A 24648-nucleotide genomic window follows, 5' to 3' on the forward strand; every position below is an offset into this window, starting at 1 on the left:
CCCATCGAGGGCAGGTGACATTCCCTGGGCTGGTGGCATTCCTTGGGACAGCCAGCCTGGCAGGATCAGTGCCAGCAGCATCCCTACGGAGCCCTGGGATGCACATGCCAGACCCCTTCCCACTCCCTGGGACCCCCAAAAACAGGGACAGACCCACCTGGGAGCCCCACAGGGGTGACAAGGGGGTCGGTGGTGGCTCTCCGTGGCAGACGCCAGATCATCCTCAGTCTTCCTGCTCCCCCGTGGCAACCTTGGCTCCCAGCAGCTCCCACAGCCCCAATTTAGATGATTTTGGACAATCTGGAGAGAAGTCATAATACTGCTATTACAGTAATAACAACGCTTTTAGGGACATTTGTATTTTTGTCATATTCTCTCTTTTTTTAACATAAAAGAAGAGACTTACATGCCTGGGGAAGAGGTGGCAGGGCCAGGGCTGTGCCGAGCCGGGTGCCCCCCACGGCCCCTCGGGCACCCCGCTTTTCCAGGCTGGATTCCTCGTCCGCGGTCGGGCTCCCCGGGGGTTTGTGTGTTCATTTTTAACTCTAGAGCTCGTAGCCGTGATCTTGTTCAGGTTCTCTCTTCTTCATGTGACGGTAACATCCAACTGGTGTGTAAAATAAAGAAAAACAGGACAAAAAAAATCAAAAAGAAAAAAAATAAAAAATTTAAAAAAAAAAAAAAAAAAGAAAAAAATGTAAAAAATCCAATAAAGAGCCCGGCCCGGCCTGGCTGAGGAGCGGCTGGAGCAGGGGGTGCCTGGCTGGCGATGCCAAGGATGGGGTGCACGCGTCGGGGCATCTCCTTTGAAGAATCCTATTTTTGGGGAGTGGGGCCCCTCGTTTTCTGGAGGCAGCCCCTGCTCTCAGTAATAAAGGACAGTCAGTAACTGCCAGCGTGAGTCATCTGTGGGATTGGAGGAATGCAGGGGGTGGATCCTGGGGTGGGAAAGGGGGCATCACACATGGGTGAGCACCACAGTTCTGTTGAGTGGGCATCCCCCTCACAGCTCCAAGCATCCCCCCCCCCACAACGTTATCCCTTCCAGCCCTAAGCCTTCCCACAGTATTATCCCACCCATCACTGAGTATCCCCCCAAAACTCTGGGATCCTGCTAGGATTGGGATCCCCATGGGGGCTTCAGAAACAAAACTGACCCCCACAGCCCGCTTGGAGCCAAGTTAGTTCTCATCCCATCCAGGTCTGGGCTGAGCTCCTTGGCATGGGATAGGTACTGGAATGTGGCTCCAAAGGGAAGGAACAGGCAGGGAACCATATCCTGTGTCCTGGTGCCATGGAAGAGGCACTGGTGGCTGTTAAATAATTCACAGAATGCTGGTCTTAAATAAATAAATGAAACTCCAAACGCAGGGATGGCAGGAGGGCCATCCATGTCCTCCCTGCGCAGGATAAGATCCCTCTTGATCCACCCTTCAGGCCCCAGGATGCAGTGTTGGAGGTGACAGCAGGGGACAACACTGTCCCCTTGCCACCTGGACCACTGTGGAGGGGAGATGGCTGCTGCCTACCCCGGCTCCACCTCCAGCTCAGCCAAACCTGGGAATTTTGGCATTCCCAAGCTGCCAATGGCATTGGTGCCACCGATCCTGGCTCTGCCTGGGCTCTTACACCAACGCCAGGCTCCTTTCATCCTCCCAAATCTTTGAAAGCGCAGCGATCCAGGCGCTCCTGTTGCACGGATCCGCAGCGATTCCCAATCCGTTGCCTTGTGCTGGCAGGCAGCGGGAGCAGATGGAAATAGCAGCGTGATCCCAGCTGCGGAGAGGCCACAAACCGTCGCACGCGGGGCCGGGAGAGGAGGCAGGGATATATATAGGGACAGACGTATGGATGATGCACTGCCGGCAGCGGGGACTCGCCGGTGCCAGCGGCCCCAAAATACTCGAGCGGAGCCGGAATCTGTCAGATTCCCACCGACTGCGGCAGCTCCTGGTCCTGGTGTCACCACCATCATCACCGGTGCCTGGATCCTGACCCAGCTCCTTGGGAAAAGCTGGGTGGTGAGAAAAGGCTGCAGAGAGGGAGGACTTCCCCTATCCCAGGTGTCAGAGCTCCTGGATCTGATCCCAGCCATGGGGACATGCTAGTGGCATCCAGAGCCACCTGCCTCCTAATCCCTGCCGAATGGGTGGGCTGGCATGGAGCTGCTGGCATCAGATCTTGCCTACATCAGGAGCTTGGAATGCTGAGGGCCTCTGCCAGGGTCAGCACCCTCAGGATCATGGATAATTCCTTGCTAATTAGCAGCAGTGTCTTTCCAGACAAAGCAGCATCACTGTGGATCGATGGCATGAAGGGCTGGGAGACACCCAGAATTCCAGGAGTGTGTTCGTGGGATGTCGTGGGATCCTGGGATGCTCTGCCCTACAGTGATGGGTACCTGGGTGGGAAAAGGCATTGATAGCCTGCACCTATTGGGAAGACCTGATTCAAAGCTCCTGCTAAGCCCCAGGTCCCTAAAATTACCCCGGAGAAGCTGGCACCAACAGCTCCTGCAGATCCCACAGCTGAGGAAGTTCCACGTGTCCAAAATAGCCGTGGTTCCTGCTGCGGAATAGGAAGTGGAGGGAAAAGCCGGCAGCATCCGCCCTGCCAGTGCTGGAGCGGATGTGGCAGGAGCTCTGGCTGCCTCCCAGCCCCAACCCCAAATCCATGGCCATTAAAAGCGGATGTGTGGTTTGAAACCTCCAGCGAGCTGCACACCTCGGATCCCCAAGCTTTCCACCACACCGGCTCAGCTCAGAGATGGACGGAGGGAATCAGGATTCCTTGGATGTTCAAAAGAAGAGCAGCTGGTGGTTGCACACCAGGACATGTCGCTTGGTTTTAGGGGATCCCAAATAAACCCTTCCCTGAGGCTGGTTCCCACCACTTTCCTCTCACAACAAATTCCTCGGATTTGTGCTTTTTATTGTCTGCGTTTGGTCCAAGAGGCACTTGGAGAGAGGAAGAGGAAGGATAAGGTGTCAACCCTGGATCTGGTGCCCATTTTGGGACAGATTGTACCAGGGATGAGCCTCCTCTTCCCACGGAGGCAAAACCCTGTCCAGGTTGGAGACAGGCAATGCTTCAACCCAGGTGGAATTTCCATCAGTGCCTTCCTAAACCTGATGGCCAGGAGGAGCCTGGTGGAAAATTCTCTTCCCCAGCCCAATTCCAGCAGGGTCTGTGCCTTTATTCCCAAACCTCAGAGCTCTCCAGGAAGATGGGATCCATGGAATGGATGCAACCAGCATTGTTTTTCCTGTGCTGCCCATTGGGACAGGAGTAAAGGACTTTCAGAGGTGGAGGAGTGGAAATGTCCCCATTCTCCTCGTGGGGTGGCAGTGTGGGATCACCCCTCAGGGAAGGGGGCTGTATCCCAATCCAAGGCACCCTGAAGTAGGTGGGATGCTCTCAGGTGGGATAACCATTGGGACCCATGAGCCCTGCCAATCCAGGACACAACACTGCTGTCCCAGCAGGATAAGGCTGATCCTCAGACCGTGTGTTTTCCTTTGTGGAGGCTGTGAACTTCCTCCTTTCCCAGCCCTAGATGGGAATTCCCTGGGAGGCAGGTGGAGGCTCTGCACCCCTTCAGGGGGAGAGCGGCTTATGTTTCCTCAGGAGATCCCGTCAGGGCCGCAAATTCCCCCTCCCCATCCTCAGGCCCATCCTCGGGGGATACCGGGGTGGCCTCGGTGCCCTCCTCCTCCTCCTGGTGCTGCGAGCTCTGCAGCCGCTCCTGCCGCGCTTCCATGTATTCCTGCGCCCCGTCCCCCACCAGCTGCACTTCATCCCCGACACAGGGCGGCTGCCGGACGGGATTGTGGTCGTAGGACAGGAGGCGCAGGGAAGCGAGGCCGCTAAGGTCCGGGAAGCTGGCGATGCGGTTGCGATCCAGGTCGAGGACGCGTATGTGATCCATGCGCAGCAGCACGGGCGGGAACTCCTGGAAGCGGTTCCCGTAGAGCCAGAGCCCCCGCAGGCCGGCCATGCGGGGCAGTGCCGCGGGCAGCCGGCATAGCCGGTTGTCCCCCAGCTGGAGGCTGCGCAGCTCCGGCAGCTGCAGGAGGGCGCGGGGGAAGTGCGCCAAGAAGTTTCCCTCGATCCAGAGGCAGCGCAGGCTCTGGAGCTGGGCGAAGGCGGGCGGCAGCCCCTGCAGCCCGTTGCGGCCCAGGTACAGGTGCGCCAGGTGGGGCAGGTCGCACACGGCCTCGGGCACCTCCATCAGCTCGTTGCCGTCCAGGGCGAGGGTCCGCAGGTGCTGCAGCTCCGCCAGCTCGTCCGGGACCTCCCGCAGCCCCGCGTCGCTCAGGTAGAGCTTCCGCAGCCCCTGCTGAGCCCACAGCTCGGCCGGGACCTGCCGGCCCCGCACCTCCAGCCGCTGCTCGACGCCGTCGGGGCCCTCGGCGGCCGCCAGCCGGGCCCCGCGCCCCGAGGAGCCGCCGCTGCCCATCACGCACCGGGACCTGCACCGGACCCGGCAGGGCGGCGGGGGGCGGCGGGCGGGCGACGCCGTGGCCATGGCAACGCGCCACGGCCAATAGGAGCCCGCGCCACCGGGGTAGAGGCCGCGCCCCCTTCCCAGTCATGCCCCGCCCCGCCGTTCGCGCCCATTTAGGCCACGCCCATCAATTCCATTCACGCCCCGCCCTGCCGTTCCCACGCCCACCGAGCCCCATTCATGCCCCGCCCCGCCGTTCCCACGGCCCCATTCCCGTCCTATTTGTCCCGGCTCTGTCCCCAAACCAGGCAGGACCCTCTCACACCCCAGCAGTCCCAGCCCCTTTTCCAGCAGCCTGGCATCAGCGTCCTCACCCTGAATTCGGTGTGAGGCCCTAAACTTAGTGTGGGGTGCCTGGGATGGGTGGGAATTCCTAAAAAGGCAGGAGGGACTCCCTGAGCTGTGTGTGGATGCCTTGACTGGGTGGGGTTCCTTAAACTGGTGGGGAGTCCCTCTGTGATTCCTCACATCTCCTGGGACCCTGCCGGGAGCCACTCCCTGGGGGACAGATCCCGTTCCCCATGGCCAGGGAAGATATGGATGAAGCCTCTCCAAGCGCCTCCTGTGCCATGGCTGCCCACCCTGCAGGGTCCTTCCTCCTCCTCATCCTCCTGCTTCCCACCACAGCCCTGCCCGGATTTTCCTGCCGCAAATCAGCTGTGTCATCCCAAAGCCGGCTCGGAAAGCTGGAAAGCCGGGCTCGTACAGCCCTCCAGCGGCAGCTGGCCAGGTGACACCCCCCGACCACCCAAACCCCTCCTGCAAGCTTTTGGGATGCACGAAACCCCCAAAATGAGGGACCAATCCAATGGCACCATGCAGGGTCTTTATTCCTCCTATGGGGATTTGGGAAAAGCCGAGGATGGGATTCCCAGGATGCAGCAGCACTTTTTTGGGGGGGTCACGTCAGGGGGTCATTGATGCACCACAGGCTGGTGGGGCGGTTGTTGGTGCTGAAGCCACTGGGACTCGGGATCTGGATGCCCTCCACAGATCTCGGGGCCCAGGTGATTGGAGTCTGTGCCCACCAGCCTGTAAAATCCAGGAGGGATTGGTGAGGGGGTGTCCGCTCCTCCTGGGGGCTGCGATCCCCCCAACTCACCTGGTGCTATGGGGGCCAGCTGTGACTGCTTGAACAGGTACTGGTTCTGGATAGTGCCATACCCCAGCGGCTTCTGAGGGATGCAGTGAGTTGGGAGCGTGCTTCCTTGGGAAAAGGGATGGGACAGGGGACAAGACTGCACCCACCTTCACGGTAGTGACTCCCTTGGGTCCCACCTGGAGCTCCGGAGGGGCGAAGGGGGCTGGGTAGCCCATGGCAGGCTGGGGCTGCATGGGGACACAGGCATGAGATCCTGCTCATTCCCATGCCCAGGCAGCTCCCGAGCCTCAGAGCCCACAGGGAGCACTGGGACAGGATGTCCCCTGCCCTTGCCACCCCGTCCCTTTGCTTACAGTGCTGCACATGGCAGAAAAGGAATCCATCCGACCATCACCGACATCAAGCTGTGGGATAGGAAAAGTGTCCCCTGGGTTGCTGAGGGGTGGGGGGGACAGGGGACATGGTAGGGACAGGGCTCACAGGCTGCTCTGGCAGGGTAAGGTCACTCCTCGGGGCAGTCCCGGTGCAGCCCGACAGCTCCATTGCCTTCGGTGGGACATCTGTGGAAAGCAGATGGAGTAGGGATGTCCCCTGTGTCCCTGGGTCTGGCAGATACGGGTCCCACTGTGTCTGAGGGGGGCAGGGGGTTTCCAACACTCCCAAAACCTCCTAAGGTCTGACCTGGTTTCAGGGACACTGACATCCCAAAATCCCTAGAGTTGGATGTGGTTCTGGGACCATCAATAATTCCAGAACCTTCCTGATGTTGGAGCTGGACCTGGAACCCCCAGGGCCTCAAACCCTCCTGCAGTTGGAGGTTTCCTAGGAATCCTAACACTCCAAAATCCTCATAAGTACAGAGCTTTCCCTGGGATTCCCAAGACCCCAAATTCATACCTGGCTTGGCAGGACTGGCGCTGTGGCTCTGGATGCCATATTCCTCAGATGCTTTTGGGGCTCTCACCTCCCCGAAACGGAGGCGGGAAAAGGAGAAGCCAGTGGGATACTGACACTGTGGATCATCCACGTGCTCGGGCAAGATCCTTCGGTACTCCGGGCGCCCGAAGACCTTGAAGTCCTCGGCAGTGGTGGAAATGTCGGTGTCCTGGCTGTGGTGGGAATGGCTGTGAAGGAGTGATCCCAAAACGTGCCCCCCAAACTCCTGGAGCAGGGACCTACCACTCCACGTGCGGGGAGATCAGGGATCTGAGCGCTGAGTAGTTGTTGACGACGTATCCCGAGCCGGTGTGGACGTCGAGGAGGGGGTGGATGCTCCTGTCATTGGGGGGCTCAATCCCCAAAACACGCCCCTCCTTCAGCTTTGGGGGTGAGCCCGTGGGCTTCTTCCCAAAGGCTGCCTCGTAGGAGGTGACGTAGAAGCCCATGCGCCTGGAGGGGGAGCCCCTCACCATGGGGAACCCCGTCCCCAATCCCGCGGCGGGCGAGTCCTGCGGCTGGGATGGCATCCTGGCTCTGGGAATGGGCCCCTGGCGCTGGGAATGGCCCGAGGCACGGCCCTACACCATGGCTGGAGCTGCACTGGCGGTGCGGGGCCTTCCCAGCAAGCCCGGAAGCTGTGGAATGTGCCCGTGGAACGCGACTCAATCTCCTGGTAACCGCGACAACGGGGACCTCCCGGGAGGCTGTCGCAGGAGGGCAGGAGGTTGGACAACCTCCCCGGCTGTCGCTGGAGAGCACTACCGGGAATGTCCCGCTCCAGCTCCAGGACAGTCCCCGCCCCAGGGTGGGATCACCTCCTGGGGGTCCTGGGAAAAGGGGCAGGTGGGAATTGGGAATATCAGTGAGGTGGCATGTGCCAGATCGAGCTGGGAATGCCACCGAGGGCATGGCCCCAATGTCACAAAGCAGGAGAGGGGCAGGGCCAGCAGCCAGGCAAGGCCGGTAGCCAGGGCTTTATTCAGCATTCCATAAGTGTCCAAAAGCTGCTGGGAGAGGAGGAAAGCCATAAGGAAAGTGGAAACACCAGTCCAGAGCCCCATGTCCCTGCACTACTCCAGGGAATGGGGGACAGAGGCATCCCCTCCCTCAGCGTGGTGGCTCAAACAGATATTCCAGGTCCGGCTGCCGGAGCCTCTGCTCCCTGTTCCTGTTTTTGGCAAATTCCCTCAGCATGGCCATCACATCGGTGTCGAATTCCGCCGGAGTGGGCTTCGCTTCTGAGGGGAAAACAGGGAAAAATCAGCTCTGTGCTGTGGCCAGGTGCCATCCCGGTGTCCCAGGGTGTGGCCACACGTACCAGTGGCCCAGTAATAAATGTCCCAGTCGTTACTGGGCTCGTTGATGAGGCGGTCGTAGCGGTTCAGCTGCTCCTCGCTCATGCGCGCCAGGTTCTCCTTGGCAAAGAGGCTGGAGAGGGATGGATCAGGATGAGCAGGAGATGAAGGAAGAGCTGGCATATAGGAACCAGCTCAGTGTCATCCTGGAAAACACCGACCCCCAGCCTGCTCTCCCTCACCTCAGTGGGTGGGAAAACACCTGCACAGCATTCCCAGAGAAGCTCTGGAATCTCCACCCCTGGAATGCCCCTACCCAGCCTTGTCTGCTGGAAGGTGTCCCTGCCCATGGCAGGGGGTGAAACTGGAAGACCCTTTAGTCCCTTCCATCCCAAATCATTCCAGGATTCCATGTGCTCGTTCACATGAGGTATTGGAAAGGGATTCTTTCCTGAGAGGGTGGTGAGGCCCTGGAATAGACTTCCCAGAGACTCTGTGGCTGCTCCATCCCTGGAAGTATCCAAGCCAGGCTGGATAGGTTTTGGAGCAACCTGGGATAGTGAAAGGTGTCCTTAAGGCCCTTCCCCACCCAAATCATTCCAGAATTCCACAATTCTATGTCTCTAATCTCTCCTTCAATCCTAAAATCCAACTGGCTTTGCGCTCACATGTCCCAGGATTTACATACATCCTTCCCAAAGGATTTTGGTTCACTGAGCTCTCCCAGCTCTACTCCATCATTGGGTCCTGTACCAGCAAAATCTTGGAGCAACTTATCCCGAGGATTTTTGCACTACCTCAATGAACTCTTCCCTGTTAATGACCTGGAATACTCAGAGGCAAGCGCACCTGAGCAGGATGCAGTTTTCCAGCATCCCCCTTTTCCTGCTCTCATACAGCAGCCGGGCTCTCTTGGTGTCCAGTGGCTCGTCTGGACGCTCCTCCCAGGGGGGCAGTGGGATCTCCAGCACGTCCTTCCCGGAATCCGTGGGGGAATCCCCCCGGTAGCTGCGCTGCGGGATCAGCGGCCACAGGAGCTGCCGGCGCAGGGAGCAGAGCTGGAAGGAACAGGGAAAGCACAGGGATATAGGGCCTGGGAGTGCATGCTCACAGGGACCTCTCCAAATCCCACTGGACACGATTCCCAATCCCATTCCCCCCCCAACCCCGCTGCCCAGACCCCGTCAATCCCCCAGACCCCCTTTTCCCCCAAAATCCCCTTCTGTCTGCTCAGACTCCCCTCCTTTTCCTCTCCTCTTTTCCTCTCAATACGCTAATTTTCCTCCCATCCTGCCTCTCCCCCAAACTCACCCCTTTCCCCTCCTTTACCTTTCCCTTCTCTCCCCTTTTTTTCCCCCTAACCTCCCCTCCCCCCGTTTTTTCCCTTTCCCACTTTCCCTTTCTTTTCCCCCTTTCCCCACTGTTTTTCCCCTCTCCTTCCCCTTTTACCCCCTTTTTACCCTTTCGCTCGCATTTTAGCCTGTTTTTTCGGCTCTCCGTCCCTCCTCTCCCCTTTTACCCCTTTCCCTTCCCTTTGCCCTCCCAGTTTTCCCCCTTCCCCCCCCACCCTGGCCGCCGCCATCTTGCCGGGCGCCGCTCTGGCCACGCCCCCTCCCAGCTCTATGGGGCGGGCGTGCCGGAAGTGGGCGCGGCCACTCCCGGAAGTGGGCGCGGCGGCGCTGGCGGTGAGCGCGGGCGGCGCGCGCGGGGCTGGGATCGGGGGAGGGGGGGCCCGGGGTGGGGGGCGCGACCTATCGCGACATATCGCGACCCGCCGCCCCCTCCTCTCACATTCCCCCAGCCCAGAAACCCCCCATCCCGGGCCCCGCCGCTCCGCAGGGCCGCATATGGCGGGGACGGGGCGGCGCGGAAAGTGCGGGGGGGGCAGTGGGCGATCGTGGGGGGCACAGGGAATTTGGGGGGAAACATGGATTTAGGGGCGAGACAGGATATGGAGGGACAGAAGGATCTGGGGGGACACGGGATTTGGAGGGAAATGGGATTTGGGGGGGCACAGGGATTTAGGAAGCAGAGGGGGTTCAGGGGGACACAGGGATTTAGGGAGGACATGGAATTTGGGGGGGTACAGGGATTGAGGGGGGCATGGGATTGAGGGGGGACACAGGTATTTAGGGGGACGAGGGGATTTGAGAGGCAGAGGGGAATTAGGGGGTCGAAGGGATTTAGGGGGGCACAGGTATTTGGAGGGTAGAGGGGATTTAGGGGGACACAGGGCCTGGGGTGAGGAAATGGGATTTGGGGCACACAGGGATCTGGGGGGACGCCCCCAGCGGGTCCCAGGGCCTCACTGACCCCCTGCCCCCATTCCCAGAGCACCTTCCGTGTCCTGGCTCCGCCCGGTCCCAGCCCGGGCTCCCGCTCTTCCCGCCTCTGGAAATATGTCCGAGGGAGTGGATCTCATTGACATCTACGCCGACGAGGAGTTCACCCAGGTGAGGGCTGGGATGGGGGTGCAGATCCCCCCCCCTTTATTTCGGGAAGAGATCCCAGTGTCCTGCAGCTCATCCCGGTGGAAGATGCAACTAGTGTGGCTGAGAAAAGGGAAGGATCATTCCCAATTGTTCCCAGATCTCAGTGGCTGCCACCTCTAGCTGTGATTAAAGGGTTTCCCTGTGGGTTGTGACACGTGGCTGGTCACGGAATGTTTGGGATTTAAGAGCCAAGCTGAGTTCTGGTTGGAAAAATGAGAAATCCCAGCTGGAAGAGGCACTTCCAGGGAATTACATGGTGAGGGGATACCAGGAGCCAGATCCATGGGATCACCCAGGCTGGGAATCTGTGCAGGAGCTTGCTGTTCCTGTGCTGCTTGTCCCATCCCAGGAATATCTGGGATTCACAGGAGAAAATGATGAAGGAAGAGGGTGTTGGAGAAGCAGATTTTAGGGAGTTCATGGATATGGGAAAGCAAGTGCGAAGGCAGATGTTGGAAGATTTGAAACTGCCATGTAAAGCTTGTGGAGAGAAGTTGGCAAGAGGAAAAGTCATGGAAACTGGAAGCAAAGCATCCAGAGGAAGGAATCACCATGGAGAAAGGAATTCCTGTGAACTCCTGGAGTGATCAAGAGAAGCTTCTTCTGGTTACTGGGTGAGAACATCCCATGGAATCTCCTGGGAGGACCAAGTGGATGGAGGATTCTCAAAGCTGGAATGATGATCCAGGCCAGTGACTCTGACATGTTCCTCCCTTTGGGATGTGTGGCAGGAGAGCACCTGGCATTAATCCATGCCAGGATCAAAGCAGTGAGGAGGTGCTGTGGTGTTTCTGTGGCACTCCAGGGATGCCAGTATAATTCCAAATCCCACATTCCCACGTGGTGATTCCCACTAACAGTGCCCAGCTTCATCCCTGTGCACCTCAACTCAGTGTGCATGGATGGGGAGCAGGAAAATCCCTAATATCTCCCAAGCTGAATCCCCTAAAGTAGCAGAACTGAGGGATTCCAAGGGATTCCTCCTCTAGCCCCTCCTTCCTATTTTTGGTCTTGACTTTCTGAAACTTCCAGGCGGGAATCTTCCAGCCTTGGGCTGTGTCCAAAGGCTCCTGGTGGAGGTGGGAGCGTGGGAGTTGGATTAACCAAACACTTGAGCTTTTTTGGGAAATGAACACAAAACTACAGCTCCCTTTTCAAATCATTCTTTTATCAGCTCCGAAGAAAGAGCTGGATGCAAAAGTTCAGGGAGAGGGAAAATGGTTGGATTTTTGGATTGCCGGGTTTCCACAAACTTTGGAAAGCTGTGTGCTGAGCATCCTTCTCTGTCCAGCTCCCAAGAGGATGTTTGCAATTCCCTGACCCTCAGACTCTCCAGCAGAAAACATTGTCCAAACTGCCTGGAATTGAAAATCTGGGAGCAGAACCTCTGGTTTTTATGGCACACCAGCTCCTGTGGGATGGATCCTCATGGAATGATTTTGTGGGATGAAACACTCAGCACAATCTGAACGAGGAACTGGGATCCATAGTAAACACAGCACTTGCTGGACATTCCAAATTAAATATAGCCTGGGACAGAGTGGGAATTGGGAGGCAGATCTAGGACACACTGGAATTCCCAGCTCTGGAGCTTCCTGAGCTTCCTCTGCCAAAGGGACAGAGCCAGTGTGTGGGAGCTACTACCCTAAAAAGGGCTTTTTCCTCAAAAATGAGCAAGTTTGGGGTGCTGGGCATGGTTTGAGGGGGATGTGCAATTCCAAAATTGGATTTTTGGGACACATGTGTTGCCAAGGAGCAATAGGCTCATCCCTGGAGGGCATTTGATTTTCCACTGCTGAGTTGTTGCCCTCCAAGTTGGCAATTTCTTCCTGGTGGCAGCAACAGGGTCTTGTCCTGTTGTGTGGGATCCAAGTGGGCTGGTCCTTAAAATGTGCTGGAGCTCAGTGGGGGTTTAGATGAGATATTGGGAAGAATTTCTTCCCTGTGAGGATGGTGAGGCCCCAGAATGGATTTCCAGGGAAACTGTGGCTGCTCCATCCCTGGAAGTGTTCCAGGCCAGGTTGGACAGGGCTTGGAGCAACCTGGGATAGTGGAAGGTGTCCCATGGCAGGGGGTGGGATGATCCTTAAGCTCCTTATTACAACCCCAACCATTTCATGATTCCATGAAATCAGAGCGCATCATCCTGTTTTTTGGGGTTGCCCAGGCAAGGGGTGACTGTAATTCCCAACTGTGCAGAGACCCAAACCAAGTGATTTGGGCCTTAAACCTTTGAACTTAGCTTGGAAATTCTGCTTGGGAACTGGGACAGCAGGCTTGGAAACGGCAAAGAAGGCTTCCCAAGCCCTTCCCAAGCCAGGATCTCATGACGTTTTCCCAGCAGGACCCGGAGTTCAGTAATGCTGACCAGATGGATCTCTACGACGACGTGTTAGCAGCCAGCTCCCAGCCCCAGGAAAAGCGTTCCAGCAGCTCGGAAGCGCCTCCAGAGATCCGTCAGGAGCCGTCTCCCAAGCCCAACAGCAAACCACCAGCCATCCTGTACACCTACAGCGGGCTACGGAACAAGAGGGCTGCCGTCTACGTCGGGAGCTTCTCCTGGGTGAGTTTGTGTTCCTGGGAAATTTGGGATTCCTGGGGAACCTCTGAGGGGCTGCTAGGTTCTCTAGGGGAGTGGTAGGGATTTTGAGGGGGCTGCTCTTCCTCAATCCTGAGCTGGTGTCCCGAGCTGAATTGTGAGTTGGGCTTGGCTTTGTGATCCTCAGGGAAAAGGGATTTGTATCCCTGAGGAGCTTCTGGGCTGGGGTGTCTGCTGATGTCCCTTTGAAGCTGTGACTTTGGGATGCTGCTCCTGAGTTGCCTTCTCCTGCTCGGGGATGCAGGAACAGTTTTGGGAAGGCTCTGTCTTATCAGGAGAATTTGTTGCCGTTATCCATTCCCAAGGCTTGTTCCAGATGATTTTAAGTTCCCTGAGGAAGTCTGGGGGTGACATTCCTCAGGTGGATGGGGGGGACTCTGGGCACAGACATGGATACCAGCCAGTTCCCTATGCCCTCAGTGGACGACAGACCAGCAGCTGATCCAGACTATCCGCTCCGTTGGAGTCTACGACGTGGTGGAGCTGAAATTTGCGGAGAACCGAGCCAATGGCCAATCCAAGGGGTGAGAGCCAATGGAATTTTGGGTGGGAATGATGGGAGCTAGGCCCTCATTGCCACATCCATTGTTTGGTGGAGGGTGAGGGAGCAGCTGGCGCTTTTCCTGCCTGGGACAGGGAATTCATGGAGCATCCCAAAGAGCATGGAAAAGTGAGGAGGGGGCATGGAATAGTGGGATGGGATCAGGAGGAGGGTCTGAGGGAGGTCTCTGCTGCGGGTTCAGGGCTCAACCTTCCTCTCTCCCGTGCAGGTACGCGGAGGTGGTGGTGGCCTCCGAGAACTCAGTCCATAAACTCCTGGAGCTGCTTCCCGGAAAGATCCTGAATGGAGACAAGGTGGAGGTGAGGCTGGCGACCCGGCAGAACCTGTCACAGTTCGAGGCTCAGGCTCGCAAACGTGAGTGTGGCGCCGGTGTGAGGCGGGCAGGGGGGTTCCATCTCACACACATCCCAAATCCCCCCGGATCAGCTGCCAGGCCCAGCCCAGCAAGCCCTCGGGATGGGGGGAAACCCTGCCAGGAGAGTCTGGGGGTTGTTTTTCCCATTCCTGAGCCGAATTAGCTCCTGACCCGAGTCTTTATGATCCCCTTTTAGGTGCTCCCACACTGCGAAGATCCCTCGTAGCCTCCTCCTCCTCCTCTCCAAACTGAATGGGCTTAAGCTCTTCAGGCTCTCAGCATAGCTAAGACCCTCCATATCTATTAGTAGCTCCTCTCTGGATCTGCTCCAGAATTTTTCCATCCCTGCGGAGGTAAGGTGCCCAACACTGGAGGAATATTCCAGCTGGGGCCTGGCCGTGGGCGTCCCTCAATGGCAATAGGTGGTCCTGGCCTCACTCCGCAGCGATGCGACGGGATCCGCAGGGATTGTCCTGGCAGGAGCATGTCCGAGGAGGTCTTGGCCAGCTCTGGTCTTTGTAGATCCCTTGGCATGTTTTGTGCAAGGAAAACTCCCCCCCTTCCCAGCAGAGTTGCTTCGCTCCCTTCCTTTGGCTCAGGTGCCCGAGGGGATCGGCTGCTTGGTGCTTAGGCTGTGTCTCAACTTGCCCTGCAGTTTTGGTGGAGCAGGGAGTGTTCCCGGGGCCGAGTTCCGGCTGCCCCCAGGGCACAGCGGAACTCCCATGCACCCTTTTGGCAGGGCAGCTGGGAGCCGTGGCTCCTGTCACACCCTTTCTGTCTCATCCTCAATGCCTCTTTGGATAGAGCAAGGCTTCTTGACCCTCTTGGAATGCTGTTTTCCTTCCTCTAGCAGCAGCTCCGTTGCTGTCAGCACTTGAGTTCTGTCCCCTCATGTTCTTCCACACTTGGGCCTCTCCAAATCCATGTGTGGATCTCAGGCTCTCCGGGTCTTTGGATGTCTTTGGGGATCTCTCACCATTCCTTGTGGCTTTTGGCTCCTGTCCCTGTGACCTGCCTGTCCCCAGGGCACCATGTGGGGTCTTGCTGGAAAGCTGGGCCCCTCTTGGAAAAACATATGGAAGCAGAGGCGATGTGTGGCCGGCTGCATCTCTCTCTGGGCACCTCCAGCCCTCCAGGGGTGGGAGGAGGAGAAGGAGCAGGAGGTCTCGGAGACCCGGACACCCTCCAGCTGCACCTCACAGCTCTTTCCCCGTGCCACTTCCAGGTGTGCCGCCGCGGGCCCACTCCAGGGATTCCGTGGATGCAGTGGACGGCCGAGCGACGCCAACGGAGAACGCTCTGCCCCCTGCCCGCATGGAGAAGCCCCCCTCAGTCCTGCCCTTCTTCAGCCGCCCCCCCGCGCTGCCCCTCATGGGGCTACCCCCCCCTCCCATGCCCCCACCGCCTCCCCTCTCCTCCGCTTTCGGAGTCCCTCCGCCTCCTCCTGGAATTCCCTACCAGCACCTGCTGCCTCCACCGCCCCGGCTGCCCCCACCCCTGGCCGTGCCCCCACCAGGGGCTGTGCCCCCCGCCCTGCACCTCAATCCCGCCTTCTTCCCACCGCCCACCGCCGCTCTGGGACCCCCCCCGGATTCCTACAGCAAGGCCATGGCTCCCTACAACCACAGCAGGTGAGCCGGGCAGGAGTGGGGTTGGGATGCTCGGGGAGGATCCCGCTGAACCCCCGTTCCTGCTGTGCCAACAGCCGGGAGCTGGGCCCGCCGATCCCAGCCGTGAGCGAAGGCGAGTTTGAGGAGATCATGAACCGCAACCGCGCCATCTCCAGCAGCGCCATTTCCAAGGCGGTGTCCGGTGCCAGTGCAGGTACTTCCCATGTCCCTCATGTCCCCTATCCTGGGATGGATTCCCGCTCCTGACCCCCTGCTCTGCTCCCCAGGGGATTACAGCAACGCCATCGAGACGCTGCTCACAGCCATCGCTGTCATCAAGCAGTCACGCGTAGCCAGCGACGAGCGGTGCCGCGTCCTCCTCTCTTCCCTCAAGGATTGCCTGCATGGAATTGAGGCCAAATCCTACAGCAGCAGCTCCAGCAGCAGCTCCAGGTATCCCCCTGGATCCAGAGAACGGGATCCTCCCTGCAGGTGAGCGACTAAAAAATCACTCTTTGGGTTTTGTCTCCTCTTCTACCAAAGGAAAAGACACCGATCCCGGGAGCGTTCTCCCAGCCGGTCCCGCGAGAGCAGCCGGCGGCACCGGGATCTGCTCCACAGCGACGATCGGCATGAGGATTATTTCCCGGAGCGGAGCCGGGAGCACGAGCGGCATCGGGACAGGGACAGAGACAGGGACCGGCACCACTGAGACAGGTGGGAGGCTTGGGAATCCCCTGGAAGCATGAGGGATGAGGGAAGGGCACTCCCACCATTCCTCTCCTCTCTCCCGACAGGAATTTGGCAGGAAGTGGTTTTTAATGGACTCTATCTCCTCACCTCGACCAGGATGCCCCGTGCCCGAGGCTGCTCCGCCCCATCCCGGTCCCTTCCTCACCACCGCAGCCCCCTCCGGGGGGGACCCCTGCCCGCACCTCGTGGCCTTGGGAATCCCCCCCACCACTGCTGCTGCTTCCTGGGGCCATCCCGCTCCGCTCCGTGGATACTCGGACCCAAAGAGAAATGGTGCTTTTATTCCATGGAGGGAGGTTTGTGAGCCCTTCCCAGTCTGGGGGGGAACGGAGGAGACGGAGCCCTCCCTGTGCAGCTTGGGGGCTTGGAGATGCACAGCTCCCAATCCTGGGATCTGGAGCCATGTGCCATCCTCTGGATTGCCTGGGGACACTCGCACCCCCATTGCCCTGGTGGGACACTGTGCCACGCTCCTCCTTTGCCCCTTCACCCTCCAGGAGCTGGGAAAAAGGGGCTGGAGCTGGGTTGGGGGTCATCCTCTCTATCCCAACATTCCCCACAGCAGCATTCCCATCCACACAGTAGCTCCGGCCTCTCCCGCAGAGCCTTCCTTGTTTTAGAGGAAGCGGAAGAGGCAGGGCAGGCTGTGACCCCTGTGTGTCCCCTCAGAATCCCAAGAAAGAGAGGGAGGGAGAGCCCAGGAGGGTCAGGATGAGCCGGGATGCACTGGGTGACTTCCAGGGCTGGAATCACACTCGGGTGGGAAAACCCAGGCCCTGGAAGTCTTTTTAAGTTGAAATAACCCAAATTCAGGAAAAACTGCCCCAATTTTCCCAAGCCCCACGAGGTGGGAGCACTCAGCAGGAGAGCTCCGGGTTTTTTTTTACTTACCGCCACAGATTTTTAGTTTCTTTCCAAATAGTGGATGGGGGAAAAGATTCCCCCCAAATTGCAGAGCAAATCCCTGGAAGCCCCGGCGAGGCGCCACCCCTCCTGCTCGCAGTGATTAGATTTGTCTTTGGATAGGTTGGAATTGTGTAATAAACTCAGATGACGTTGTCAGTCTTTTACACAGCGCTCCTGTTGCCTTCCTACAGTGGGATTTGGGATAATGAGGGAATGGGAGGGATTTGGGGAGGTCTGTGCACCCATTGTCCCTCACTCTCTTCCTTCTCCAATGGGTTCCTGTGCATCCCAAACTGTCTCTGAGGTGCTGGAAGCATCTGAGTATCCCCAGGGGGACCCACATTCCTGGGCACCAAGTAAAAATAAATATTTATTGGAAAATAGTGAATTATTCTGGAAGGTCATGGAAAAAAAAAGGATTCTTCATACCTTCAGCTGGCTCAAGCTCTGAGCAGTCCAAGTGGATTGGAGAATGGGAAAGGTGGGAGGGATATGTCCAGGGGGCAGTGAGTAAAGTGGGAAAAGGGAGGGATGAATCTGTGGCAGCAGGTCCCTGATGAAGTGGGAAGCAGGAAAAATGAGAGGGATATGTCCACGTAGAAGCCGCAAAGGTAGGAGGGATGTGACCAGGTGGCAACCAGGTGAAATGGGCAGTGGGAAAAGAGGGATCCTCCTCCTTCCTGGGGCTGGGAAGTGGAGGTGGCACGGGTGATGCTCCCCTGTGTCCTTGGGCTGTGTCCTCAGTAGGGATCCGCGCTGTGGGAAAGGACAGAGACAGAGGGATGTGTGGGTGCCAAACCAACCTGGCAGCTCCCGCGCCAGCTCCCCCAGTTCCTGGGATGTGGCACCTGGAGAAGGAGAGAAGCGCCAGGAAGCCCAGGAGCAGCTCCAGGCCATAGAATAGGAGCAGGATGGCGCTCAGGAACGCTTCCAGGCGTAGGGAATATGTCTGGAGCAGCAGGTAGTACACGGCCAGTACAGCTGCCGGCACTGTAAGTGCCAGGCTGAGGGACAGCGGCACCTTCCGCTGGCACAGGTTCCCCTTGGAGCCTGTGGAACACAGAGTTGGGATCAGATCATGGAAATCATGGGAAGGTTTTGGGTGGGGAATTAAGTGTCCCGTTCCCGTGGGCAGGGACACCCTCCTCTAGCCCAGGTTGCTGCCGGTGCCATCCAACCTGAACATCCATGGATGGTCTTTGGGGGTGTCCCAGGACTCTGCGCTCCCATTGGTGCCGCTGGCATTCAGGGACACTCACCGAAGAAGATGCGTGTGGCCTCAATGCCGAGGTAGAGGAGGAGCAGCACCACGTCCAGCACCAAGTTGGAGACGGGATAGGGCAGGAGCAGCACTGCAGGAAAAGCACCGCCCTCAGCACCACATTTCCCGTCCCGGCGGGATCGGGAAGAGTTTTGGAGCGAAGGACTCACCTTTGTACACGAACACGAACGCTTCCAGGAGAAAATATGTGGCGCAGTACCAGCCGTTGAGGAAGAGCAGGACCTGCAGCGGAGCCGAGGAGCGATGGCGGCCTGAGGGGACACGGGGCGGCCATAAGGGGGAGCACGGGGCGGGCATGGCAGCGCGGCCTCCGGAGCCCTGCAGCGCCCTGGCCGCCCCCCTGCCTCGTTCCCAGCGCCGCTCCCAGCCCGGGTTCCTCCCGGTAGCCCCCGTACCCTCCGGGATGCCCCGTTTCCCCCCCGGTCCTGCTCCCACCCCTGGGCGCCATCTTCCATCTCCATGGGAACCGCCGCCGCCGCGCTCGCCCGCACGGGGGCGCCGAGGGCGAGGCCGCGGAGCGTGAGGGCGGAGCCGCTCTATTCCCCGCCCTCTCGGTGGTCGGGCGGCGCGCGCGCGCACCGCCGCTCTACAAGCACCTCTCTATGGTTGGAGGACCGATATCTGCCGCGCGAGTTCGAGTACCCCTCCCTCCTAACCCCGCCCCGTCGTATCCATCGGGAGAAGAATCCCACACCGGAGCACGGGGATGTCCCCGTCTGGCGGCTGTACGCGCAGCGCTGAGCTGGGTTACAATGTAAGGAGTGCAGCCGTCACAGCGGGTGGGCACAAACACCCAGCAGCCTCTGGAAAACACATCCGATTTATTCCTTTAGGGTTTCCAAAAACATTCCAGTCCCAACCACGGCTGTGGCCCTGAAATGCAGAGATGCCGCACAAGCCTCCCACTGACTCCCAAAATCCCAAGGGCTGGACCCCAGAGAAAGGATGAGCCCAAACCGACCCCGACAGAGCCGGTGGAGTGCAAGGAGACTCCAGGGGATCCATCAGCCACGGAAGTGGGCAAATTCCTTGCGGAGCCAGAGCGAATCCTGGTAGAAGAGGGGGTCTCCCAGGTGCACAGCTGTCCGCTTGTAGAAGTAGCAGTAAAGCACGGCCGCTGCAGGGAATTTCGGGATGAGAGAGGGTCCCCAGCACCCCAAAGGATGTGGGATCCCACCCTGATCCTTGGAGTCCTTACCCAGCCTCTGGAAAACGAACAATGTCTGAAGGCCTTCAGTCCAGATGAAGCGGCCAGAGTCACGCCAGCGCAGGTTCTGAGGGGGTTGAAAATGAGCAGTTTTGTTGAGCCCTCCCAGACCCCTCACCCCATTCCAAAGGTTCCAAGCAGGAATGAGGGACATCAAGGCAGGAGTTACACCTGGAGAAGTTTGGGAAGCTCCCTACCCCAAAGGTTAAGCAGCTCAGGGGATTTAGGCATTGAGCCCGGACCTATTCCGGCTTCAGACTGCAGATCCCTGCAAATCCCTGCAAATCCCCTTCCTGGACGGCGTGGGCAGCACCGGAGCAGCTGCTGTGGTTCCTGACCCCCCAAACATTCCCTGTGCTCTGGGGATGGAGGGAACTTCAGAAGGTGTCCAGGGGATGGGAACTGCTCCATTGGGAAGGTGCTAGGAAGGAGTTTAGTCAGGAAAGAAAAGAGGAAGGTGCTGCCAGGACAGATCCAGGAGCCTGCACCGCCCTCAGAGCTGTGGGAAGGGAGGGGGCTGCTCCCAGGTCTAGGGATTAGTCCCAGAAAAAACAGGAACGGGTAGCACAGGCTTTCCCTGGGGAAAGAGGATTTTCTGATGGGTCACGGTCCTTAGGGAATGAGCTGGGATGGGGCTGATATTGGGCAGGACACTTCCAGGCTGATGCCAACCACAGGGTCACGGAACGGGACATCTTCCATGGGACACCTTCCAGGGCTAGACCATCAGAAAGGACTGTGGGAAGCTGGGGGTCATGGAAAAAGCCCTTGGGAGAATCCAGCAGCTGTGCCCACACCATCCTACCATAATCCAGACGTGGAAGGAGATGCTGAGCGCCAGGTAGGCTGCGGAGAGCAGGATGGTTCCCTTGAATTTATGGAAGAGGAGGTTGACCAATCCCGCCTGGAAAACGTAGGTGTTGAAGAACATGAGGAAGATGATGATGACGTTGAAGACGATGGCAATGTCCTGGATGCTGCCGGGAGAACAGAGGGATTGTGGGGTCCTGGATCTCCTGGATCTGCTGCCCCACATTCTCTGTACTCACATGAAAAGGACGAGCTGCACGGCCGGAGCTGTGCGCAGCAGCTCCGAGAAAGAATTCACAAAGAGGTCGTAGGAAAGCAGCAGGAACTGCAGGAACAGCACCAGGCTGTAGTTGCTGGGCTGGAGCATCCTCCTTCCTGGGGCTTGGAGCCCTCAGCCCCAGCATTCCCAATGGATCATGGCGCTGGGGGGGCTCAGCAAGGCCTCTCCCGACATCCCAAACCTGGAGAGGGAACACAGGGATTGGGATGGATCCCAGAAACCAGGAAGACTCAATGAGCTGCATCCTCTCTCCTCCTTCTTCCTTCCCCCTGAAATGCACCCCAATCCCCATGTGAGGAAATCCAGGGATGAATGAGATGTGCAGTCCCAAGAAGCAGTGTCCAAGCAGGTTATTCCTGGCTGTTCCCAGCTCCATGGGCAGTTCTGAGCAGGTTTGGGCATGTCCCACTCTGGGCACAGGGAGAGAGGAGTGAGCAGAGACAGACGGGACACCGGAGCAGGTACAGCCCTCGTGGGACACATACCCCACGGGAACTGCCCCCTCGGGGATCATCCTGGCTGGAGAGGGCCGGAGGGAACAGGGATCCCCCTTGTCCCGGCAGGAAAAGGGCTGTGCTGGGGGCTGAATTCCCTTAGGGGGAGACATGATGACAGACGGGGGTAAAGGGGCTGGGAAAGGACGGAAAGTGGCTGGAAATGCGGGGGAAGAAAGGCTGAACATGGGAGCGAGAAACTGATGGACATGAGGGGGAAAAGATCTGGATATGGGGATGAAGAAATCACCCTCTGCCCCTCCATATCCCGCGTCACTCCGTCCCTTCTCACAGCCACCGCTGCGGAGCCCCTGGGCCCCCTCTCGCCGCCCTCTCCCCCTGTCCCAGGCCGCCTCCCCGCTCTCAGGGCCACCCCTCCCGATATGCCCAAACCCCCGTGGGTGCCGGAGGTCCCGGTCCCGGGGGTCCCGCTGGGTCCCCGCCGTGCCCCCGCCCCGGGCGCTCACCCGCCGTCGCCATCTTGGTCCCCATGGAAACGGCCGCCAGAGCCGGAAGGGAAGGCGGAAGTGGAGGCTGGAGGACCCGCGGGGCCGCTCTGGCCGCCGCTCCCCTCGGTGGCAGCGCATTGGGATGGGCCAGAAAACCATAGAGATGAGCAGGCAGAGCGGCGCTCGCCAAGATGGCGGCGCCCAGTGACGAGGAGGGGGCGGTGGGGCCCAGGTACATCCCCGGGGTTGGGAGCGCCGGTGGGCGGCTCCGGGGTTGGGAGGGGCCGAGGGACCTCGTGGTCTGGGTTTTGGGTAGTGGCAGGGCCGGGCGTTTTGTTCCAGGTCCAGGGGAACCTCAGGTTTGGGGGGGGGGGGGGGGGGGGGAGGTCTGTGGAGCCACGTGTTCCCAGATTTCGGGGAGACATGGCACCGAGTACCCCAGATTTGGGAGATCCGTGAGTCTCTGTGTCCTAGATTTTGGGGAACCATAGGGCCGCGTGTCTCCACCCCTTTCCTGTCTCTATGTCCCGTGAGGCAGCTGATTTGAGGGTGTCGGGACATCCCCCCGTCCCCAGAGGGGACAGAAATACCCATTTCTGGGGGCACATGCAAATCACATGCAAATGAGAGCGGTCGGGTTCCTGCCAGGGGCACCATGTCAGCTGACACCGAGAGCCCCTCGCTGCCATTCCCTGGGTTGCCGTGCCCTGGAATTCTGCTCTTTCTGCTCAGCATGTCCTGTTCCATCGCTGGCCTCCTTCCCAGTCCAGGGCACAGCTGGACTCTGGTCACCCCCTCAGGGTTCCCAGTTCCCCTTTCTGTGGTTCCTCCTGGCAGTGTCAGAGAGGCCCAAAAGGCACTTTGATCATCCCCACGTGCCACCATCCTGCATCCATCCCTGCCACCATTCCCAGACTGGGAAGCACCTGGGCCACCATCCCTGGCTAGGAAGCAGCTCCGTCCCTGTCACCTTCCCCAGGCTGGGAAACAGCTGCCCCCCCACACTGGGAGCCCTTTGGGGCTCCCAGTTCCCCTTTCCGTGGCTCCTCCCTGGGACCGCATCCGGAGCCTGAGCAGGCTCCTCGCTCGCCCACAGGTGCCAGCACCGCTCCCCAGCCATGCTGGACGTGCCCTTCCTGCCCTTCTGTGCCTTCCTGGGAACACTGGGGCTGCTCTGCGTGGCCATGGTGGGCACCTGGTGCCAGCACTGGCGCGGGGGCTTTTCCCTGGATGGCAGCTCCCGGACATTCAACTGGCACCCGGTGCTGATGGTGACGGGCTTGGTGGTGCTCTACGGCGCAGGTGAGCAAAGGGAGCGTGGGGATCCCGGCACGGCTCCGTCCTGATGTTTTTTCCCCCTCACAGCCGCCCTGGTTTACCGCATTCCCAACACGTGGAGCGGGCCCAAGCTTCCCTGGAAGGTGCTGCACGGCAGCTTGGCTTTGGGAGCATTCGTCCTGACCGTGCTGGGGCTGGCGGCCGTGTTCTGCTTCCATAATTCCCAAGGGACGCCCAACATGTACTCGTTGCACAGCTGGATGGGGCTGGGAACTGTCCTGCTCTTCTCCTGCCAGGTGGGAATCCCTCCTGGATCCCCCCATCCCTCTGGCATCCCGAGTTTTCCACCCTCACATTCTCTTCCCACAGTGGGCAGCGGGTTTTGGAGCGTTCCTGCTTCCCTGGGCTCCCACCTGGCTCCGGGCACTCTACAAGCCCATCCATGTTTTCTTTGGCTCCACCATCCTCATGTTGTCTGTGGCTTCCTGTGTGTCGGGAATCAACGAGAAGCTCTTCTTCAGCCTGTGAGTGTCAGGGGCGGGAGGGTGGGGTGGGCTTGGGAAGATCCCTCACAGGGATTGGGGTGCTCAGGATGTGGATTTGGGCTGGATCTGGGAGTGACCAGCACAGAGCAAAGGGAACTGAGCACTTCCTCAGGTGTGTGGCTCCCTGCACACTTCCCTGCAAGGTTTGGGGGGGAAGTTTGGGAATATCCAGAACATTCCCAGCCTCTCTTCCCCACTCCAGGAAGAACGGGACCATGGAGTACAAGCTCCTGCCAGCTGAGGCTGTGTTTGCCAACACCCTGGGGCTCCTCATCCTCATTTTTGGAGTGCTGGTGGTGGCTGCCCTGGCCAGGCCCAGCTGGAAGCGCCCGGATTCCGACTCCCCGGACTCCCGCCAGGTACAGAACGCGCTGGGTAGATTTGGGAAGGTGAACTGGGAAGCTGCCCCGCAGCACAGTCCCAAGGGTGGGGAAGGATTGAGGGATCCCAGCTCATCCCTGTCTCCCACAGCCCCTGCTCTCTGCCGATCGCTGATCCCAGGGATCTCCCAGCACTCCCAAGCTGCATCCTTGTGCCTCCACGTGCCAGCTCCTGCCTGGATCCCGGGCCATGCCCATGCCCAACCCCAGCGCTTGCCGGTGCCATCCCTGCCGGAGCCTCACTGGGACAACGAGGAGCATCCTAATCACTCCCACTCCAGAGGATCTGGCCCAGGGTGGAGCCACTCAGGGACCTCATGGACATGGAATAAAACATTGGCTTCTGCAGGGCTCTGGCACTCCAATCCCTAGGGACAAGGGAAGGCCTGGGGGCTGGGGTGGGAGAGGTGGGAGCTTGGGAGTAGGTCTTGGCCAAGCCAAGTCCTCGCTGGCTCCCTGGAGACATGGGACAGCTCCCCGTGGTCACCCCACGGGATTTAGGATCATGCTCTGCCCTGTCCCTGCTTCTCCTTTGCCCCTTTCCCAGACTCGCCCCCAGACCCCGTGCCCAGAGCCATGTGAGCTCTGTGGTTTCCCCTCCACGCCCTGGGTTTCCTTCCTCCCCCAGTCATAGGATCCCTGTTCCCATCTCCCTTCCCAACCTGGAGCAACGGGGGGCACCCCCACACCCCCAAATTCCACCATCCCACCCCTCCAAGCTACCATGGGGGACAGAGAGGGTTACTGGGGGCCACATCCTAAGGTTTATTGAGAAACACATCCTTGAAGGAACACAGGGGTTA

The 24648-nt window shown here is 59.1% G+C and overlaps 7 protein-coding genes across 9 annotated transcripts; 2 read left to right on the plus strand and 5 right to left on the minus strand.

The window, feature by feature from the left end:
• Positions 1 to 3613: 3613 nt before the first annotated feature.
• On the minus strand, positions 3614 to 4459 carry LRRC10B (leucine rich repeat containing 10B; the record flags this gene model as incomplete). Its single annotated transcript, XM_084207809.1, has 1 exon — positions 3614 to 4459. The coding sequence occupies one exon, from the start codon at positions 4457 to 4459 to the stop codon at positions 3614 to 3616; it is 846 nt and encodes a 281-aa protein (XP_084063935.1).
• Positions 4460 to 5408: 949 nt separating this feature from the next.
• LOC311155507 (uncharacterized protein) lies at positions 5409 to 7352 on the minus strand (the record flags this gene model as incomplete). Its single annotated transcript, XM_084208730.1, has 7 exons — positions 6789 to 7352; positions 6507 to 6718; positions 6090 to 6169; positions 5963 to 6013; positions 5756 to 5836; positions 5610 to 5682; positions 5409 to 5539 (listed from the first exon to the last, which is right to left on the minus strand). The coding sequence occupies exons 1-7, from the start codon at positions 7073 to 7075 to the stop codon at positions 5409 to 5411; spliced, it is 915 nt and encodes a 304-aa protein (XP_084064856.1). The 5' UTR covers positions 7076 to 7352.
• A 145-nt stretch (positions 7353 to 7497) lies between these two features.
• Positions 7498 to 9473, minus strand: SDHAF2 (succinate dehydrogenase complex assembly factor 2). The gene is made up of 4 exons (XM_084207213.1): positions 9411 to 9473; positions 8693 to 8901; positions 7867 to 7976; positions 7498 to 7786 (listed from the first exon to the last, which is right to left on the minus strand). Exons 1-4 carry the CDS (start codon positions 9423 to 9425, stop codon positions 7656 to 7658), a joined length of 465 nt encoding a protein of 154 aa, XP_084063339.1. The 5' UTR covers positions 9426 to 9473; the 3' UTR covers positions 7498 to 7655.
• Positions 9474 to 9515: 42 nt separating this feature from the next.
• Positions 9516 to 17258, plus strand: CPSF7 (cleavage and polyadenylation specific factor 7). Of its 3 annotated transcripts, XM_084207477.1 has the most exons (10): positions 9516 to 9528; positions 10176 to 10296; positions 12680 to 12898; positions 13355 to 13458; positions 13705 to 13850; positions 15077 to 15482; positions 15557 to 15675; positions 15749 to 15914; positions 16005 to 16178; positions 16259 to 17258. In XM_084207477.1, the coding sequence occupies exons 2-9, from the start codon at positions 10243 to 10245 to the stop codon at positions 16171 to 16173; spliced, it is 1383 nt and encodes a 460-aa protein (XP_084063603.1). In that variant the 5' UTR covers positions 9516 to 9528; positions 10176 to 10242; the 3' UTR covers positions 16174 to 16178; positions 16259 to 17258. The 3 variants fall into 3 exon arrangements, with proteins under 3 accessions (XP_084063603.1, XP_084063604.1, XP_084063605.1); XM_084207478.1 differs by lacking the exon at positions 9516 to 9528 and having other exon boundaries at positions 10074 to 10296; positions 16311 to 17258; XM_084207479.1 differs by lacking the exons at positions 9516 to 9528; positions 10176 to 10296 and adding an exon at positions 10870 to 10949.
• A 327-nt stretch (positions 17259 to 17585) lies between these two features.
• TMEM216 (transmembrane protein 216) lies at positions 17586 to 18898 on the minus strand. The gene is made up of 5 exons (XM_084207480.1): positions 18838 to 18898; positions 18552 to 18653; positions 18380 to 18472; positions 17969 to 18170; positions 17586 to 17876 (listed from the first exon to the last, which is right to left on the minus strand). The coding sequence occupies exons 1-5, from the start codon at positions 18848 to 18850 to the stop codon at positions 17861 to 17863; spliced, it is 426 nt and encodes a 141-aa protein (XP_084063606.1). The 5' UTR covers positions 18851 to 18898; the 3' UTR covers positions 17586 to 17860.
• Positions 18899 to 19224: 326 nt separating this feature from the next.
• TMEM138 (transmembrane protein 138) lies at positions 19225 to 21698 on the minus strand. Its single transcript, XM_084207107.1, has 5 exons — positions 21661 to 21698; positions 20659 to 20880; positions 20415 to 20586; positions 19601 to 19676; positions 19225 to 19519 (listed from the first exon to the last, which is right to left on the minus strand). Exons 2-5 carry the CDS (start codon positions 20784 to 20786, stop codon positions 19407 to 19409), a joined length of 489 nt encoding a protein of 162 aa, XP_084063233.1. The 5' UTR covers positions 20787 to 20880; positions 21661 to 21698; the 3' UTR covers positions 19225 to 19406.
• Positions 21699 to 21735: 37 nt separating this feature from the next.
• Positions 21736 to 24105, plus strand: CYB561A3 (cytochrome b561 family member A3). The gene is made up of 6 exons (XM_084207884.1): positions 21736 to 21874; positions 22739 to 22944; positions 23008 to 23216; positions 23290 to 23444; positions 23668 to 23824; positions 23937 to 24105. The coding sequence occupies exons 1-6, from the start codon at positions 21834 to 21836 to the stop codon at positions 23958 to 23960; spliced, it is 792 nt and encodes a 263-aa protein (XP_084064010.1). The 5' UTR covers positions 21736 to 21833; the 3' UTR covers positions 23961 to 24105.
• The last annotated feature ends 543 nt before the right edge of the window (positions 24106 to 24648 follow it).

This window comes from Fringilla coelebs (genome assembly GCF_963513975.1).
Source record: "Fringilla coelebs genome assembly, chromosome: 6".
In the NCBI taxonomy this organism is placed as follows: Eukaryota; Metazoa; Chordata; class Aves; order Passeriformes; family Fringillidae; genus Fringilla; species Fringilla coelebs.

Excerpts from the sequence above, each read along its gene's own strand:
- SDHAF2 (XM_084207213.1), bottom strand. Across the intron at positions 7,977-8,692 it reads GAAAACTGCATCCTGCTCAG|CCTCTTTGCCAAGGAGAACC; the intron begins GTGCGCTTGCCT and ends ATCCCTCTCCAG. Across the intron at positions 7,787-7,866 it reads CATTTATTACTGGGCCACTG|AAGCGAAGCCCACTCCGGCG; the intron begins GTACGTGTGGCC and ends TTTTCCCCTCAG.
- CPSF7 (XM_084207477.1), top strand. The coding sequence starts at position 10,243 with ATGTCCGAGGGAGTGGATCTCATTGACATCTACGCCGACGAGGAGTTC. Across the intron at positions 15,483-15,556 it reads GCTCCCTACAACCACAGCAG|CCGGGAGCTGGGCCCGCCGA; the intron begins GTGAGCCGGGCA and ends CTGTGCCAACAG. Across the intron at positions 15,915-16,004 it reads AGCTCCAGCAGCAGCTCCAG|GAAAAGACACCGATCCCGGG; the intron begins GTATCCCCCTGG and ends CTTCTACCAAAG.
- TMEM216 (XM_084207480.1), bottom strand. Across the intron at positions 18,473-18,551 it reads GTTCGTGTTCGTGTACAAAG|TGCTGCTCCTGCCCTATCCC; the intron begins GTGAGTCCTTCG and ends CTTTTCCTGCAG. Across the intron at positions 18,171-18,379 it reads GGCCACACGCATCTTCTTCG|GCTCCAAGGGGAACCTGTGC; the intron begins GTGAGTGTCCCT and ends TGTGTTCCACAG.
- TMEM138 (XM_084207107.1), bottom strand. The coding sequence starts at position 20,786 with ATGCTCCAGCCCAGCAACTACAGCCTGGTGCTGTTCCTGCAGTTCCTG. Across the intron at positions 20,587-20,658 it reads GTGCAGCTCGTCCTTTTCAT|CATCCAGGACATTGCCATCG; the intron begins GTGAGTACAGAG and ends TTCTCCCGGCAG. Across the intron at positions 19,677-20,414 it reads CCTTCCACGTCTGGATTATG|AACCTGCGCTGGCGTGACTC; the intron begins GTAGGATGGTGT and ends CAACCCCCTCAG.
- CYB561A3 (XM_084207884.1), top strand. The coding sequence starts at position 21,834 with ATGGCGGCGCCCAGTGACGAGGAGGGGGCGGTGGGGCCCAG. Across the intron at positions 21,875-22,738 it reads GAGGGGGCGGTGGGGCCCAG|GTGCCAGCACCGCTCCCCAG; the intron begins GTACATCCCCGG and ends GCTCGCCCACAG. Across the intron at positions 23,825-23,936 it reads ACTCCCCGGACTCCCGCCAG|CCCCTGCTCTCTGCCGATCG; the intron begins GTACAGAACGCG and ends TGTCTCCCACAG.